Source organism: Dermacentor variabilis, chromosome 8 (assembly GCF_050947875.1).
Source record: "Dermacentor variabilis isolate Ectoservices chromosome 8, ASM5094787v1, whole genome shotgun sequence".
NCBI classification, from domain to species: domain Eukaryota; kingdom Metazoa; phylum Arthropoda; class Arachnida; order Ixodida; family Ixodidae; genus Dermacentor; species Dermacentor variabilis.
The window spans coordinates 2,827,291-2,847,409 of NC_134575.1; the positions used below are offsets into that span (position 1 = coordinate 2,827,291).

At 45.6% G+C, this 20,119-nt stretch overlaps 1 protein-coding gene across 2 annotated transcripts in view; it reads right to left on the reverse strand.

The window, feature by feature from the left end:
- LOC142589525 (glucose dehydrogenase [FAD, quinone]-like) overlaps nt 1–20,119 on the reverse strand; it is a 124,740-nt gene that overhangs the window by 74,001 nt on the left and 30,620 nt on the right. For both annotated transcript variants that reach the window (XM_075700929.1, XM_075700930.1), the window contains exons 5-7: nt 19,043–19,167; nt 13,222–13,389; nt 7,506–7,647 (exon numbers count right to left, since the gene is read on the reverse strand). In XM_075700929.1, the coding sequence (XP_075557044.1) occupies nt 7,506–7,647; nt 13,222–13,389; nt 19,043–19,167 (435 nt within the window). The remainder of the gene's footprint in view (nt 1–7,505; nt 7,648–13,221; nt 13,390–19,042; nt 19,168–20,119) is intronic.

A 20,119-nucleotide genomic window follows, 5' to 3' on the forward strand; every position in this document is an offset into this window, starting at 1 on the left:
AACCACGGCACCACCAGAACTGCACGACGTAGTCGATCCGTCGGTATAGATGTGCACGTGGTTGCTGTACTTTTCATGCAGAAGAAGTAAGCTCAGCTGTTTTAGAGCAGGGGCCGGTAGATCTGTCTTCTTCTGTAGTCCTGGAATCGTTATCTCAACTTGTGGACGGCTCAAACACCACGGAGGAAACGCTGGCTTGGCCGCAGGTGCGTACCCTGAGGTAAACGACGCACGATGTGCACTGACAATACCGCTAAATATCGAGCAGGGCCTTGCAGCAGTGAGGCTCGCCAAGTGGTGGGAAGGGGTCCTAGCATAATGCCTGAGATGCATACGCATTGTCTCAACGGCAATATGCGTCGTGATCGGGTAATCCTGCGCTAGGGCAATGGTTTCAGCCGGTGATGCACTGCGTGGTAAGCCAAGACATATCTTAAGGGCTTGGGCTTGAATACTCTGAATCGTACGCAGGTTAGTCTTGCAGGTGTTGGATATTGCAGGCAGGCTGTATCGCAGGAATCCAACAAACAACGCCATGTACAACTGTAACATAGCGTGTATAGATGCTCCCCAACTTTTTCCTGCAAGGAACCTGAACAGGTGACAGATAGCAGTCAGCCGCTTTTTCACGTAATTGACGTGCGGAGTCCAAGACAGGTCTCTGTCAATTACGACTCCCAAGAACCTGTGGCTTCTGCTGTATGGTATAAGTTGTCCGTTAATAGATACGCCGTAACCAGACATTGGCTTCCTCGTGAATGCCACCATTGCGCACTTTCCGCATGAAATTTCAAGTCCTTGTTGACGAAGGTAGCAAGGCGGGAAGAAAATATCTGCAGAGGACATACTGTCGGTGCCAATAGTAGAAGCACGTCGAAAGCAACTGTCTTAGAGCGAGCACGGACGGGAAGCAGCCCACATACGTCCGCCGTGGTGTGGTAGTGGCTATGGCGTTGCGCGACTGCTCAGCCCGAGTTCAAATCCCGGCCACATTTCGACGGGGGCGACACGCTAAAATTCTCGTGTACCGTGCGTAAATTGGACTCACTTTAAGGAACTTCACGTGCTAGAAATTAATCCGGAGTTCCACACTTCGATGTGCCTCATAATCATATCGTGACTTTGGCACGTAAAACTCAACAAACGTTTTTTCTTTTTTTTTTTCAAAAAGGCAGCATATCGCGATCGGTATGCAGAAGGTGTGGCACAGACATCACGGAAGTAGCGCAAAAATTCGGAAGAAAAAACAGACGCGACATGCCAAAAAGCTATCTAGCGCTATGTCCTAACGCCTCCCTTCTTGGTTCCGAATTTCCACACTGCTTTCGTCATGTCTGGTCCCAACGAGCGCAGAAAACAATTAAGTTGGAAGGTGAGGAAGTTTGAAGACGTGACGCCTATAGCTGCTGGGTTAAGTCACGTTGTGATCGTTGCGGCCAACGGGTTCACGTGGCAAAAATGTCTCCTGCTGTTAACAGCGCAAAACGCAGACAAGAGACGAGACAAGAAGACACCACATGCGCTGTTTTCAACAACGTTTATTCTGAAAGAAACACGGCTCTTATAACCATTGCCCACACGTGTCGCAGTCACGTGATCGCGCATCATGTGAAACACGCACTTTTTCTTTTTTGCACTCAAGATAGTGGTTCCACATGCAACAGCGCTTGTGGTGTCTTCTTGTCTCGTCTCTTGTCTGCATTTCGCGCTGTTAACAGCAGGATGAAAAACCAGCAAGCCCAAGCTGCTATTCTAGCGAAAAATGTCTCGTAGCCGCCGTGGTAACGACTTTGTCGCAACTGAGCGGGCACCTGACGCGAAAGCATTGGCGGCATACGAGTGGGTATACGTCGAGGGCAGACAGTAGCGGCGGCGCACGTATAGTTAGGGAGGTGTATATTTACCCATAATAAAAAAATTAAATGATGGGATTTTACTTGTCAAAACAACGACATGATTATAAGGCACGCCGTAGTGGGGTACTCCAGAAATTCGGACCCCCAGAGGTTCTTTAACGTGCACGAAATCTAAGTACACGGACGTTTTCGCATTTTGTCTCCATCGAAATGCGGGCGCCGCGGCCTGGATTCGATCCCGCGAGCTCGAGCTTAGCACTGAAGCGGATGACCAAGCTGGAATTTGGACGATGGTACGACCACGGTGGGATGACAGCCGCCGGATGGAGCGACCGCGACGGCATCATGACGACAACATGATAAATGCATGTCGACACCTGCATGACGAGGACAATGAGGACAATGAGATGATGACGAGTGTATGATAACAATGCCGTGACGATGATTGTATCATTGATGCCCGCATAACGACGACAGCGTGACGACTAAGGCATAACGACAGTCGGATGATGAAGCCGTGATGATGGTACGACCACGATGGCATGACAATAATAGTATGACAACGACTGCATGACGATGATGGCTGACGACATGACGAAAGTCGGATGTCGAAGTTTACTAGTATGACGACGATGGCGCGACCGCGACATCATCACGACGACGTTATGACAACAAATGTGATGAGGATTGCATGACATCGTTATGAAAACAATGAAATGACGAAGATAATATGACAACTATGGCGTGACGACAACGGCATGATGTGAGTCGGAGGATGAAGCTGAAGTGACGAAGATGGTATGACCACGATGGTCTGACAACGGATGCATGATAGCTACTGCCTAACGACGATGGCATGACATTGGTAGCATAATCATAACTGAATGACACCAATGTGATAACAATAGAATGAAGAAAGATTGACATCGATGGAATCACGACGGTGGAATGGTGGCGGCGGCATGGCGGCATTGCGGCAATGGGATAACGTTACTGAAGTGATGACGATGGCAAAAGGACAGTAACCACGACGGCATGACGTCAATGGCATAATTACGACTGTGTGACGACAATGACGTGGCAGAGTCAGATCATGTAGCTGGAATGAAGACGATTGAATGACCACGACGACGCTGTTGCGACCGCGTGACAGCGAGTACTTGACGACTGTATGAAGACAATGGCACGACGACGACGGCCTTATGAGAGTCATATGACAAATCTGGAATTACAACGAAGGCATGACCACGATGGCATCACGACCATGAGCACATACCTAGTGACGAAAGAGGCAGGCTACTGGGTTGGCGTGGGACGGACGGACAGTCGATGGATGGATGGATGGATGGATGGATGGATGGATGGATGGATGGATGGATGGATGGATGGATGGATGGATGGATGGATGGATGGATGGGTGGATGGATGGATGGATGGATGGATGGATGGATGGATGGATGGATGGATATGCGGGCAGGCTCAGAAAGGCTGAAGTAGGCAAAGAATGCTAATCAGAGTAAAATGTCGTCGTGGTCATTCTGTCGTCGTCATTCCATCTTGCCGGGATAATAGGGGGGAGGGGGTGCTGCCAACGACGCTATGCCTCGGCACACCGAGCCCCGTGGTTGATGCACGCCTGCCCATCAACCGCGGTCCAGTACAAGCTCGAGAAAGCAGCAGACGACAACCACGTGTACACTCGGAAAGCATTTATTACGTTTACAACTAACACTTTCGAGCAGGCCAGCAAGCTATATTGGAATAAAACAGAAAGAGCGCGACACAGGACGAACGAGCAAAGAGCACAGGATAGAGCGCTGACTAGCAACCAAATGCTTTATTTGCAAAAGCAGCATACAAAGGTATCATTGAAGGTGACATAAAAGAAAGAAAAAGAAGGATAAGGGTTAACCACGGAGATATTGCACTCCTTTTGTTGATACCGTGAGGGACACAGAACTAACGCATGAGTCGCCACTTGTGAATATGCAAAAGGCCTCAAAGATTTCCCGCGCGCTGTTCACTGTAACCTTCAATTATGTCGCACTTCTTAAAGATTTGGGTGCGACCACACGAGTTACAGTGCGCAGCAAAATTACAGCGCGATGACAGCCAGATGAACAGCGCGCGCGGGAAGTACGCGACGTTCGCCTGGCGTGCGACGGTCATGAGACCCGAGGAATCCTACAAGCATCGTGATCTTACTCTCGTCATGCCGTCGTCGTGACGCCTTCTACAACGCCCACAGCGGCCCAATTTGTCTAACAGCTTGGGCCACTAGATATAGGCTCGTGGTCGTGGTGCCTTCCGGGTCCTGCATCGTCGTCATGCCAGCTTTGTCATCCGACTCTCGTGATGCCTCGTCATGGTCGTCATCCTCGTCATGCCCTCGTTGTGATACAGTCGTAAAGAATTCGCTGTCGCACCGTCATCGTGATGCCGTCGTGATCTTTCAATCGTCGTCATCCTAGCTTCGTGGTCTGACTCGTCATACTGTCGTCTTCATGCCTTCTACTCAGACCCAGTGGTCCAATTTGCCTAACTGCATAGGTGTTCGTGGTCTTGATGCCATCGTGTTCGTTCCATCGTCGTCATTCCAGCTTTGTCGTCCGACTCTCGCCATGCCGTCGTCATCGCTCCATCATCATCACGCAGTCGTCGCCATGCCGTTGTCAATCTGTCGTTATATCATTGTCATCACTTCAGTAACGTCATCCTTTTGTCATCATGCCGTCATCATCATAGTACATTCGTCGTTACATCGATATCACTCTTTCTTCGTCGTTATTCAATCGAGATTATGCCGCCCTTGTCATGCCGTCATCGTCAGAGAGTCGCTATCAAGCATCCGTTGTCAGACTGCTGTAGTTATGCCGTCGGAGTCGTGCAATAATCGTCAAACCAGCTTCGTCAAAAGACTCTCGTCATGCCGTCGTCGTCACGCCAATGTAGTCATAGGGGTGTCATGATACCGTCATCGTTAAGCCATTGTCATCGTACACTCGTCATCTTTCATTGTCCTCATGCCATTGTCACGCCATCGTCGTCATTGCGTTGTCTTCGTACAGTCGTCGTCGGGATGCCGCCGCGGTCATTGTTTCGTCGCCATTGAAATTTTCACGTCAGATTCTCATCCTGCCGTCGTAGTGAGCCATCGTCATCACACAGTCGTCGTCACACCGTCGCCGTAATGTAATCGTCGTCCCGCTGTAGCTTCACCATCGATATCGCTTCAGTAACGTCATCCCGTTGTCTTCATCCCGTCACCGCCACGCCACCTTCGTCCATACATTGAAGTCATTCGTTGTTCGTCGTTGTATCCTATACATGCTGCGGTCATGCAATCGTGATTACACCGCGGTGGTCATGTGATTGTTATCGTTGCGTCGTCGGCAGACAGTCAGAATCATGCGTCCGTTGTCATACCGCCGTCGTCATGCCGCCGTGCCATCGTCGCCACTTCAGCCTCTTCGTCTGGTTGTCGCCATACCGTCGTCGTCATGCAATCGTCGTCATAGAGTCATCTCGCGGTCTACATGCCGTCGTCACCACCGTCACCACCACCGTCGTTGCCGTTACATCATCACCATAATTAAAAATCGACATCTCAGTGTCATCATACATCGCCATTGAGGTCACATCGATACCATTCAGTCTTCGTCATTCTATCGGCACTGCGTGAGCGTCTCACAGTCGTCGCCATGCCTACATGCTCACAAGCGACCCTGGAAAGCGAGTGCCGCAGCAAACTCGGACGGCGCAGTATGTGGCGCATACAGCCGAAGCAATCAATTACCACGACACGTGTCGAATAAACACTTCCGGAATACAGTCTGTCGCTACATGGCTCGCATGCTATACGCATTACCGTTGGCAGTCATCGTGAGACAAGTTCGGCTGTAATTTTCTTCTTTTCGTCTTTTAGCAACACTGAAAAGATATGGTTTTCTGAAGCTGTTTATTGTTTCAAAGACAAAGGCTTGCTTTCAAAAATTATAGCTTTACCCATTTGAGGAATTCTAATGGAGTAAATTATTTGGTATGCATATATAATTTGTCCAGTGACTACGGCCTCGCATATCGCAGCTAGAGAAGGCCACGAAAGCGCTGCTGCGATTTTTGAAAGCTACCGGATTGAGTCGTTAAAAGCAGACTCCAGTTCACCAACTCTTTCGTACCGCCGACGCATCGCCAGCTTATCATTATTTCAAAATTTCTTCTTTTTTTATTTTGCAGTGCGCTCGCCATCGCACCATATATTTCACCGCCGACACGAACGTCGCGTCGTACTGGCCATTCATTAAGTGTCGTCGCACCAAAACGCGCACTGTCACTTTTTCGTCCTCGTTTTTCCCTCGCGTAGTTGTAGACCGGAACGGCCTTCCTTACGACATCGCTGCCTTCATCAGTTCATCTGCATTCATGGAAGAAGCGTCATCATTTCTCTCACCTTAACTAATATTGTTTTAACTATTGTTGTAATCCCACCACTTATGCAATACCCCCGTGTGGGGTCTTTAAGGAAATAAAGAAAGAAGGAAAGAAAGAAAGAGAAAGAAAGAGTGACTCTCTGTGATCCTGAATGAGCGACCGTCAGTGACATAGAACAGAAAACTCCTACCACGTCGGCAATATCCACAGTGCACTTTCTCTTGTTCTTTTAATCTATCCCTCCCCTTTTTCGTTCACCCAGCGTAGGGTAGCCAACCGGGCTCAGTCCTGGTTAACCTCTCTGCCTTTCATTTATCATTTTCTCTCTCTGTCTCTCTCTTTCTCTGAAGCTCAGCTAAAGGCAGTTTATGCAAATAAATAGCTTACTTCGCTCTAGTAAGGTACACATGTAATTGATTGATTGTTTTTATTAACACAAGTATTCCTGAGCGACCACATCATAAGAAATACAGCATAAATATGACTGCGAACAGAACCGGTATAATCAAGAGTACAATAAAGAGCTTTATATGGTGCTTGACGCTCAGTTTGTCGTAGTTTTATCCGGCGAAAATCTGCAATAACGGAGTGCCAATGACACCCAGAAGCACTTAACGTTGAATAAAAGTAAAGCAATTTAATGTCGTGGCGTTGACAACATTTCGTGCAATTGATACTAGTGAACATTTTTCGAACGTAATTGCTAAACAAGTGGCGTTTTGTCGGCGGCAAAAAACTTCATAACCCCTTTTTAAAGCAAGGAATTAGATCCAAAGGTGCTTTAAATGTAGGCACATTACAATTTTGTTTTTCCGAACCACGAGACCTGGATCGGACCAACAGGCGAGCTCGTTAAGCGTGCTGTGTGCGACTCGCTTCTGGCCTCCGCTCACGAGTCTGGTTTGCTATTCAGACTGTGAGGCCCATTTGGACAGCTGAGTTACCAACATCAGTTTGCCCCTCCCTTTCCACAAAATCCCATACCTGAATTTCCGTACCTCCCCATCATAGGCCAAAGCGCCAGCCTCTCCAAAAAAGATGGCATTCTTTAGACAACGAAGGTGTTGAACTGAAATCCCCTTGCTCAACGTTTCTAAGTTGCAGCGCACTTGTGTGCCTAACATGAAGTCAAATGCTGGATCCCTCAATGTATAGACGCATAGATGTATAGAAGCAATGCATGCTGAAGGTGTCAGCGGCAGCAAACAGCATTCGTACCAGTCCTGTTGTAAGCATACTGTTGAATGGCGGAGATGTTGAAGACGCCAACTTCGTCCTTTGGTGTGGTGACCACGAGACCCGTGAAGACCACGTGGTCCTGAAGACCTCGGCCAACAGGGAGGTCAGCCACGACGGGTATCTGGCAATAACGGAAAATTTGGTTCAGCATTCAATTTAAATGTGTCATTTGTACCGGTCAATCTATGTCATCTTACAGGCACGCTATTAGCGTGAAAAGGACACGAACCACATGAATGACGAAAAATGCATACACAGCGCTGCCGCGCTGATCGTTCGAGGAACCGACACGATCCTATAGACACTTAGATTTAATTAATTTTTTAATGCAGGAATCTATACCAAAATCGGTACCGTGCTTGCCCATAAAAATGATTTCTCCGTCCCCTTGTATTTCGATAGGAACTTCCGAGATAAAGCTTCCGCTTAAATGTGTGTGGATCAAATGCAGCCTTTGCAACAATTCAGCCGTTATCAGCTGTATTTTCCAATGTATAGAGACAACTTTACACCAAGTTTATACTTGGTGGAAAACGGGATCCTGTTAAGTGTAATCTGTGGCGTGACTTAAACGCTTTTGGCCTAATTAGAGGCGTCGCAAATATTTACTGAACCCTCGTTCTTTCTCACGTAATAGTTCTGCGGAAGCCCGCAAGCTGGAGAGAAGTTATTAGCTAAGGGAAAATGATACATCCACCCGATCTCAGCGACTTCTACAAAGGAAACCCATACGGGTTCCCCGAAAGAAAAGCCTCGCAGTTGAAGAAAAATTCGTCCTGGTCCAGGAAGTTCGTAGTGGGCTTCCGTGGTGTCTTAGGTGAACTAAACAAATGTATTTTGTGAGTGGGCATTGTGTGTTCGCTGTCTATAAAAATTATTTTGTGAATAGTCCTGAGTGCGTTTAGTTTATGTTGCCGGTCTATATGTGTGGACGAATTACCATCTTGGTGAAAAAAAAAGTTATTTAGCGAGTGCTCGAAAGCGTTGTATGCGACCAAGGTTTAAACGGGCCAGTTATATCTAGGAAACGTTTTAATATGCGTGATTCATTCACAAGCAATCGAAATTCTTATTCCAACTGCTGCACAGAAACAGCTGCGCTGGTAGTTAGATTGTGATTCTGCAAGGTCGCAGATGTCACAGGAAGGACATTAACATGGACTTTGCATCACACAGTTCCCATTTTAGGTTATTTCTGTAAAAGAGAACGCGTTTACCCAATACAATGTTTAGCCCTTTGGCCCCAACTACTTCTTTTTCAGTGCTCCACTTAAAGAAGAAAGAGCTGGTATATATGAACCCCAATGACACAGACATGTCAGAACAGTGGCTTGTGAGTGGCGCGGAGGAAGGTGAGGTTACGTACCTAATTTATCTGCAACTGCTCGTCATTGATAAGGTCACAGATGCTTGGCTCACACACGTGTTTTAGTTTTACTGTCTTCACGAGAATCACCTCGCACATGAAATCGGCGAGATGTTTACGATGGGAGCAAAAGCATGTGTGTGAACCAAGCCTTCTGTGACCTTGCATCATAGTGAGATAGACTTTCTAAGGCCCGTTCTGACCAGTGGCAGATAAATTGAGACTGTGATTGAATTTAATTGAATTGCCTTTTTTACTAAGCATACAATTTATGGGGGATTTAAGGAAAACGTTCGGCACAGCAACTTGACGGGCCTTAAAACACAGTCTAGCGGCAGGCATAGGCACTGATTTAGGATCGCCAATAAAAAACAATACAATACAATGTTGGCTTAAACTTGTGCCAGCAAAAAAAGAAACGCCATTGTAAGAAAACACTAACAAACCAACGAAGACACGTAATCCGTAGTTTACACATGAGCAACACAAATAGTGAGAAGTATGAAGCGAAAAAATCAGCCACGTTAGTACATCGCTGAAGAACTCATACAAACGTGGAACAGGACAAGGAGTGACATCGATGTTATTGTACATGAATGTATTTAACAGGTATGGTAAGCAATGATGTAACATTCGAAAAACGCAGTTAGTGCGAGGATGTGGCCCAGGCTAGTATTCAGGTGGCCGTGTGCTGTATTCTGTTCTGTTTCTGAACAACTGCGTTAAGGACGCAACGCGTGACTGGTTTTGTTTCTCGTCTTTAGGATGGGCTAACGACAACCTGAAGTCTTGCAGAGAGTGCAGCGCGAGTGATTTTGACTCCTTGAAGAGAGATGCAGTATGAGCATCTGCTGGAGCGTCACAGACAGTACGAATTACTCTTTTTTTTTGAAGCAGGAATAATCGATTTATGTTGGCAGCAGGCGTCGTACTACACATCAGACAGCAGTAGTGTATGTGCCTCAGGAAGAGAGGATTGGATAAGAGAAGTTTGATTTTGCGTGGCTGCGGTTCTAATTAATTATGGGGTTTTACGTGCCAAAACCACATTCTGATTATGAGGCGCGCCGTAGTGGAGGACTCCGGAAATTTCGACCACCTGGAATTCTTTAACGCGCACATAAATCTAAGTCATCATCATCAGCCTGGTTACGCCCACTGCAGGGCAAAGGCCTCTCCCATACTTTTCCAACAACCTCTGTCATGTACTAATTGTGGCCATGTTGTCCCTGCAAACTTCTTAATCTCATCCGCCCACTTAACTTTCTGCCGCCCCCTGCTACGCTTCCCTTCCCTTGGAATCCAGTCCGTAACCCTTAATGACCATCGGTTATCTTCCCTCCTCATTACATGTCCTGCCCATGCCCATTTCTTTTTCTTGATTTCAACTAAGATGTCATTAACTCGCGTTTGTTCCCTCACCCAATCTGCTCTTTTCTTATCCCTTAACGTTACACCCATCATTCTTCTTTCCATAGCCCGTTGCGTCGTCCTCAATTTAAGTAGAACCATTTTCGCAAGCCTCCAGGTTTCTGCCCCGTACGCGAGTACTGGTAAGACACAGCTGTTATACACTTGTCTGCTGAGGAATAGTGGCAACCTGCTGTTCATGATTTGAGAATGCCTAGCTTATTCTTAGCCCATTCTTATTCTTCTGGTTATTTCAGTCTCATGATCCGGATACGTGGTCACTACCTGCTATAAGTAGATGTATTCCCTTACAACTTCCAGTGCCTCGCTATCTATCGTAAACTGCTGTTCTCTTCTGATACTGTTAAACATTACTTTTGTTTTCTGCAGATTAATTTTCAGACCCACCCTCCTGCTTTGCCTCTCCAGGTCAGTGAGCATGCATTGCAGTTGGTCCCCTGAGTTACTAAGCAAGGCAATATCATCAGCGAATCGCAAGTTGCTTACGTATTCTCCATCAACTTTTATCCCCAATTCTTCCCACTCGAGGTCTCTGAATACCTCCTGTAACATGCTCGGAATAGCATTGGCGAGGTCGTATCTCCCTGTCTGACGCCTTTCTTTATTGGGATTTTGTTGCTTTCTTTATGGAGGACTACGGTGGCTGTGGAGCCGCTATAGATATCTTTCAGTATTTTTACATATGGCTTATCTACACCCTGATTCCGTAATGCCTCCATGACTGCTGAGGTTTCGACTGAATCAAACGCTTTTTCGTAATCAATGAAAGCTATATATAAGGGATGGTTATATTCCACACATTTCTCTATCACCTGATTGATAGTGTGAATATGGTCTATTGTTGAGTAGCCTTTACGGAATCCTGCCTGGTCCTTTGGTTGACAGAAGTCTAAGGTGTTCCTGATTCTATTTGCGATTACCTTAGTAAATACTTTGTAGGCAACGGACAGTAAGCTGATCGGTCTATAGTTTTTCTAGTGTTCGGCGTCCCATTTCTTATGGATTAGGATTATGTTAGCGTTCTTCCAAGATTCCGGTACGCTCGAGGTCATGAGGCATTGTGTATACAAGGTGGCCAGTTTTTCTAGAACAATGTGTCCACCATCCTTCAACAAATCTGCTGTTACCCGATCCTCCCCAGCTGCCTTCCCCCTTTGCATAGCTCCCAAGGCGTTCTTTACTTCTTCCGGCGTTTCTTGTGGGATTTCAAATTCCTCTAGGCTATTCTCTCTCACATTATCGTCGTGGGTGCTACTGGTACTGTATAAATCTCTATAGAATTTTTCAGCCACTTTAACTATCTCATCCATATTAAGCAACAAGCATGTCACAAACGCTGCATATCTATGGCTTCTGCAACAGTTACCTTGACTTTAATCCGCTGAAACATGTTTGCTCACAACGAGTAGTTCATGGTACAATATCGAATTTTTGCATTTCTTCACAGAAACGCTCGGCAGCAGCACGAGGACTTAACACTGCAGTTTAGATTCTACCAGCACCACTTGCTCCTTTAACTGCTTCTCAAAATTAGGCGGTTCTTCGCGTGTATACTTTAAGTGGCGGTAATTTAGTGGTGTTTGTTGCTCGAGGAATATACATGACGAACCTGTTTGGCGAACTGACAAAGGCTGCCGGGCCCAAATTCTTTAGTGAAGTATGCCTCCTGGATCGTATGGCGGCAGCCAGAAAGAAACCGAAGCGTAATTCATTAGTAGTATGGGACATATTGAAGATATCATAATTCCAAAGTGGAGGGTCAAAAATCAAGTGAAATATGTAAGGCTTGAAGCGTCTTCCTTATGAAGGTTTGCGAGGTTCTCTTTTACGTACTGACGAAGCGAATAGTTCTCCATTTGTATAATTAAACAACGCTGGATCGAGACATGGTGGGGCAGACGGTGTCTGAATTTTCCTTTTCTAGGCAACCTAAGCTGTGCTGTAATACCTCTACTATACTTTAGGCATGGCAATTGGCGCTGTAAAAAAAACTCTTCATGGTTTCAATTCGAAGTTGTAGTGAACTGATGGGTTTCGCGAACATTGCGTTCCTCGCCATACGGAGAGTCGGTTGCTACCGTTGCGTGAGGGGTGTGCCATATTGTCGATAAAAGCTGCTAAGGGCCACCATGAAACATTTCATCGCTTGCAATTGATTGGCTCTCGATCTTAACCACGAAGCATTTCTTTTGGGTAATTTGTGAATTAAATATGTAATTACTCTACATAACGCGCGGTCGTGTTAGCAGCCATGAGCAATTCGTTTTATGGAGGCCTGTTTCAGAGAGCGGTGAAATAGCAGGAAACTCTTTCGCACGAAATGCGCGCCTAACTCTTCCTTTTACGCATTAATAAAGTGGTCATATTTTACTTGAACAACTCCCCAGAGTAATAAGATTCATTATGCCAGCTTCGCTGGGCAGTGTCTACACGGATACATGTTGACACTAAATACCAAGATTTTTCTTCCATTTAAAATGCAATGTCTCTAATAGCCAAGTACTAAGGGAATGTTAAGTCTTTAGCAAGGTATCGTGCACAACTTCGCGTGTTGAATTGTTGAATATGCAGACATTCTTCTTATGCAAAATTTTATGGACAGACGCGGCGCATATATGCATTGCAAAACCAGTAGACCCCTTCAACGCTGCATAGCTTGCGATACCTAAGCCGCGAATCTTCTCGACTAACGCGCTTTTGAAGAAGGAACTGTGCTTCAGTCATGGTAGCAGAAAGAAGCCGACATATCCTTCGATAAGTACGGCTCGAGCTACCCATACGCCAAACATACAGGAAGGGAACGAGCGCGCGCGGCAGCCGTGCGAGCCGGAGTGAGCGGCGTCCTGGCCGTGACGTCACTCACGAGAGGGCGCCACGCCAAGTACTCGCCGTTATTACCTTGAGTGTCTCCAGGTCTTGCCTAGGTCCCACTCCAGACAGTAGCAGTAGCTTTGCTGAATTGATGGCCCCGGCAGACACGATGACCTCGCGCGTTGCCGCCACGAATCCGACTTTGCAATTCTTCGTAAACTTCACGCCTGAGGCCCGCTTGCCTTCAAAGGTTACCTTCGTTGCGAAAAAAAAAGGAAACAATGGAAAGAAGGTTTTGAAACAAAAACCACAAACACCTGCTAGGTCAGGAAGGCGCCGTCGGAGTCCACGTGCAAAGAGAGGGAATAATACATTTAACTGATAGCTTAAGGAGTATTTGCGAGCTCTGCACGTAAGAAGCGCGTATTTGGCTGGTTGTGTCATAACTACACCAGCAAAGGCTCAGCAAAACAGTCTAGACACCATAAAAGGGTAAACTCAAAGAACTGAGCTTGCAATAACGAAATTAGGGGAAGGAGGGGGGGCCGACTTGACCGAGTGTTGCAGCGTGATTTTTAGAGGCAGAAAGGCAGGGTAAGGCTTTTGCACCCCCCTGTATTCAGTATGTCAAAGTATGTAACCATTCCCCCCCCCCCCCCCCCACCGCTACTTTTGAAAGCGGGCGCTTTCGGCTGCACGCTGGAAAATCCATCAATGCAACAGCTGAGTCCAAACGTTCAATCCGAATGCATTGGCCACGTGTGCAACGCTCTTCCTTCTCCCCCGTTGTTTGGGCAGCGAGAATTCTCTCTCGCGCCTCACCGAGAAGAGCTGTAGCAGGCAACGAACGGGGTGCGCTACACACGTTGCCATTGCGGACAAGGCTGGCGCTGGGCACTTGACGCCATAACAAACTCCACGTTGCGCTTCTTGCGTCATGCCCAATTTCCTTGAGGCCACCTAATCGTACTTGAAAACGAAAAATCATCTAATGACACACACACACACACACACACACATACATACATATATATATCTATATATATATATATATATATATATATATATATATATATATATATATATATATATATATATATATATATATATCTGAGGCTGTCGAATTTCATTGTGCAATCTCCACTTACCTAAATGTGTTGGTGAGAACGACCTTCAGGAATGTCGACAGTTGAGCGCGTTGGTGACCAATTATTTTGACAGTGGTACTATTTTTGTTGTTTTTGTGCGTGCGTGTGTGTGCGTGTGTGTCCAATTTATTCTTAGGCTGTTTCAACATAAGAGTTACACTAGCACACGTTCCCTGGCAGAAGTAGAAAATTTAGAGATTTCACGTTTTGAGTAAACAGGGGCCACATTTTGGATCATATGCACCGAAGATTTGAAATGTGTAGGTTACTTATGTGCTTTGAAAATATTCACTAAAAACCTGCGTCCTCCTAATTTTTAAGCGTTATTTAGTTGCTTATCCCGGTTTCCTCAGTAAACTGTTCGATGCACGAGGAAATTTTGTTGACGTAAGAATCGTGTGCTGACTGACGAGTGATAAATGTGTCATCCGTGTGGGTTGACTGCAGCCTTTGTAGAAAGACGCTTACTCAGGCTTTCCTATGTGCCATACCGCGGTTATATAAAATGCTTCCCAGACTCCTAAAACTGCACATGGTAGGAACTTCAAATTCCGTGAAATTAGGGAAAACGTTAAGCGTGATTCATTGCGACACTTTCACGTATTTGCTTTGAATGTGCCGTTGTAAATACCGAAAGCTCATTTCTTTATATATATATATATATATATATATATGAACGAGAAGAAAGGGGGTTAACCGAGGGGCCCAATTTTTCATCCACTTTACTTTCCAATAATTTATCGTCTCTTTATTTCACTTATTAAGCACAATTAATTTCCCCTGTGTTGTCCTTGGTGTCAGGGCTTGTTGGCTTCTTATGATATGACTACATATATATATATATATATATATATATATATATATATATATATATATATATATATATATATATATATATATATATTAATGTTCGTCATGCGAGGCTCGCAGTTTCTTTCTCCAGTGTCTTCGGTGAACTAAACAAAGCACCTTCTTCATATTCGGGAAACATTAGTGGCACGATATGTGTAACGTGTAGGCAATGTACCAGGTAGGTGGCTTAAATACGCTTTTTTTTTACAATAGCTTACGTATGCAAGTGGTGCATATAGCGTTATTAGTGTGTGTCCTACGAGCGGCGCAAGACCTACGCCGCTGTCATGGCATAAGCGCAACCCCAACTAAAGTCAAATTTTTGAACATACGGGCAAAGCCACTACAAGAGTTTATTGTTGGACTAGAGAAGAAAGGTGGACACTGATAAGCGCTTCAATTAGGGCGAAGCTACGCCAAGTTTGCGCGCGATGTTAAATGTGTTGATCAAATACTACTGTTGGAAGAAAAAATTAATTTAGAAAAATTTCAGCAAGCGCTCGAAAGTGCCAAACTTACCTTATCAGCTACCTTTGACAAAGAGAACTCTGCATTTCCCAAACTTCATACTTTGAAGAAATTGGCACAACGTAATTGTAATGCGTCGCGAAGTTTTAACGTTTCTGGCTTACTTATAAGCGTTAAGAATATTTATTAAACCCTTGTTGTTGGTGGTGGTGGAGGTGGTGGAGGTGGTGGAGGTGGTGGTGATATACGTGATACGTATACTGGGTTCGCTTGGTGTCCTCTGGGAACTAAACAAGGCAGTTTCTTTGTATTTGGTGACAGTGAGGACAAACGAGGTAATGGGTGATGTGTATACGTAAAGTTCAAAGTTGGCGAGTAATTGGTGCTGTGGTAAGGAATAACGTACGCGAGTGCTCTAGAGCGTTATGAGTGTGTCTAATGAACAGAGAAGAATTTAGCCCGTTGGCCCTGGCAGAACTACAGGTGCCAACGAGATCAAATTTAGTGAACATGGGTGCAACGCTATGAAAAATTTGTGTGCGAAGTTAAATGAGTTGAATCAAACACAGCTTTTGTAAAAAAGAAAATATCTTAATCAAGTTTCAGAACCTGTGATACGGTCGCTATCAGCTATGCTTTGCATTGTCCCGGCATAGCTATAGGTTGTACCACCTTTATGTTTCCTGGAAATAGGAAGATTTGTCATGGTATGTGTCATGTCTGACAAAGTTTTTTTACGTTCCTGGTCCAGTTAGAATCACTGCGAATAGTTACTGAACGTTCGATATCTTTTTGTCCTATTTTCATGCGTCATAAGACGTTCGTAGTTGGTTTCTTCGAGGTCCTCAGTGAACTAATCAAGGTACCTTGGTTATATTTGGCGAAAATAAAAGGCGCGTTATGGTAACGTGTAGGCTAACTCCAAAGTAAGGGGTCGATTCGGCATTTGCAGTAAGTTACGCCCGATAGAGATCCATAACTTTATCATCTCAATGCTCTGGGAGAAATGGGAACGAAAACGTGATCAAATCTAGCAATAAAACGGGGTGGGCGGGAAGGGGGGAGGCTAGGGTTAATGTGCTGGTGAAGCAAAACGAGTGTTGATGAATTACTGGCTTTTAAAAATTCCTAAAGATAAGTGCTTGCAAGTGTTACATGCAAGCAAGGTTTCAAAGGCCACTATTTCAAGTGCTATTACAGGAAACCGAAACATTCATTTCAACTGCTCGTAAGAGAGAGCTTCGCTGGAAACTGGTTTGTAATTCTGCGAGATCTGCTGACATTTTCTTGTTGTTTTTTTCCGTAGTGAATACTGTAAGCCTTTCGTGCTGACTGTACTTTGTTGTATACAGCCTCGACAATACTATTTCCTTAACTAGCGATGACATGGTGCTGTGGACTTATACACCAAATAGCATAATTTGTTGAATTATTAAAATTGTAGCAAATCTTCATATGCGCTGTACTCCTGCTGCTGTGCAGGGTCAGGGACTTCTGTCAGACCTCGCTGCCCTTTTTCACTGCAGCATCGCGAAATTTTATATAAATTCAATGAACTCTTCGGTCCACCATAGTTCACCACGTGTGATCAATAATAATACGTATCATCATCAGCCTATTTTATGTCCACTGCAGGACGAATGCCTCTCCCTGCGATCTCCAGTTACCCATGTCTTGCGCCAACCGATTCTAACTAGCGCCCGCGAATTTCCTAATTTCATCACCCCACCTAGCCTTCTGCCGTCCTCGACTGCGCTTCCCTTCTCTTGGCACCCATTCTGTAACCCCAAAAATGGTCCAACGGTTATCTAACCTGCGCATTACATGACCTGCCCAGCTCCATTTTTTTTCTGTTAATGTCAATTAGAATATCGGTTGTACCCGTTTGCGCTCTGATCCAAACCGCTCTCTTTCTGTCTCTTAACGTTATGCCTAGCATTATTCGTTCCATAGCGCTTTGCGCGGTCCTTAACTTGTTCTCAAGCTTTTTTGCCAGTCTCCAAGTCTCTGCCCCATATGTCAGCACCGGTAAAATTCGGTGCCTGAAGAATCGAGCACCGAGCGACTGGGCCCAAAACAGTCGCTTTTCGAGAAAGGCGACCATTTGTGAACAACTTGGTCGCACGACCGCTGTCAGTCGCCGCTGTTAATGAGCCTTAATTCGCAATTTATATATATCCAGAGTAACCCGACTGTCATACACCAAGATTTAAATAGATGCAGATGCCACGTAGCTGGACAGAACCAAGGTAATGTTGTTTGCCGTCGCTGGGAGATACTCAGAGTATTTCTTGCATTCTGCATTAATTACATAACTATTCTTAATTAATCTACTTCTCAAATATAGTAGTTAGATGAAACGTTTGAGTGAGAGGATTATAGAGCGACATGAAAAACTCCCGATGCAGCTTTCTGTTTCTCAATACGTGCTACATAACGTGTTTTTTCGAGTGCGAAAGAAGCCCGCGAATACACGCCAAGTGCCTCGAGCGACCAGTCGCGCAACAATTTTGCGCGCATTCGCGGGCTTCTTCCACGCTCGGAAAAACACTTTTATGTAGCACGAATTGAGGAATAAAAAGCTGTATCGGGAGTTTTTCATGTCGCTCTAGAATTTTCTCATTGACACTTTATATCTAAGTATGATATTTGGGAAGTTGCTTAATTAATTAAGAACAATTATGTAATTAGGACGAATGCAAAAAATAATGTATCTCCAAGCGACGGCAAGCAATATTTCCTTGGCTCTGTCCAGCTGCGTGGCATTCGCATATCTTTAAATTTTCGGGCATAATAGTTGGGACACCTTTTGTATAACCCACGTTACTGTAACTGATCTGTACGAGCTTGCCTTATCCGTATCGCCTTTGGCTTTGTAGATGAAGTTCATCTTGCTGTAACACTATCCAACCCGAACTTTTTTCGTTCTAATCACTCGTTTTAGGGAATTGGTCAGCAGTTCCTTGCTCTTTGGACCGAGGTATTTGATTACTTGTATTGCGGTTTCATCGGGTCCTGCGGACGTGTCTTTAGGGACATTTTCTTCTGCTTTCTTCTACGAAAAATTTCCTATGCTAAATTTTCATCTCTCAGCCTTCCCTGTTGTTGCTGGATCTGTTAGAGTCTCGAGTCTTTACGTGCGCTTCCTGTCGGTGCTTGAGCAAACGGACACCTTCTTTCTTTTTTTACTGTAATGCTCAGAGCAATGCCTGTATTTCAGAGTAGTGCAGACTCAGGCGTGCCTTGCAGGCCCACCAAGCTGCATTCTAAGCTTATTACGAGCGAGACGCAGGAGAGCAGGACAGAAAATAACCCCGTTGCAATCTTCTGGACTGCGGCCGAAAAAGCTGGAGGTGTCTCGCCTAAATCGACTTGTCTGGTCACTTTGTGGGTGCGGCACAGAGGACACGCCGGAGATACGCGCGTGCAGAGGCGCTCACCTTGGTCGCGAGGCTGTAGAGGCTGATGTGAAGGTTCGGCCGCTTGCGTCGAACAGGCGACAGGAAGCACCTGTTGGCACTCTGCCGCGTCCCGTGGGCGACGTTGGCCTCCACCCTCGAGTACCCTGCGAGACGACAGCACGCCAGGCTCGAGTGTGACTTCCACGGGCATTTCGGCCGTTGGGCTTTGCAGAACGGACATTCGAACGTTGCGTGAACAAAGCTGTGCCACCGAGCACGTCGAGAGACCGTCGAAAACTGAGCAACCCGCACGACGGCGTCCAGGCGCCCGCAGCCGATTACGACGAAGGTTCGATGGAAGCTCAGGAGTCGTCGTCTGGTCGAGCCTTCTCGCATTCTCAAGAGTGGAATTCGCCTCTTGCGGGTTTTACAAAGCGATTTCTCCACATTCGTGACCTAGTACCATTCACAGAAGCACGACGCCACGATAAATGCGCAAATATTATTACGTGTAAATTTCTTTTTATCTATGATGCGCGCAGAAGTGAAAACTACTCGCATGAAGTTAGAGGGCTATGCACAAGGTGTTCTTTTGCTTTTTTTATTCTTAGTTATTTTTTTCTTTCTACCACAATCGCTATCGGTGCCGCACACATTCAAAGAACTCACAACCAATCTCTGTGGTTCCCATTTCTTTAGTGCAAGGGAAAGCTTACCGGTCAGAATGTCTAATCATGAAGTGGTAACGGGGAAAACGCCGTGGAACAATTTTTATCAGAATGTTTCTATCTGCTGTGAGACCGTAATCGTTCATTGGAAGCATGCTAATACCAGTGATAGGTGAGCGCGATTGCGATTATAGCGTTTATACGCCGCAATTTGAAGGAGGCAGACGAGAAATGCGGCCCTATCTGGCAGAAAGTGTTATTTTGTTTATCAAGTCGATGTTCCTGCGATCCATGTTTTACGAAGTGTCAAATTATTTATTCAATTACAGCTACGTGATTTCGTGGTTTCCTGTCCAGCTTCATTGGTGATTTACCAGTCAAGAGCGTCTTTGGCCAAGCCACGCTGAGTTTTCTGAAGCAAAACGATGCTTTTCAATGTGATACACAG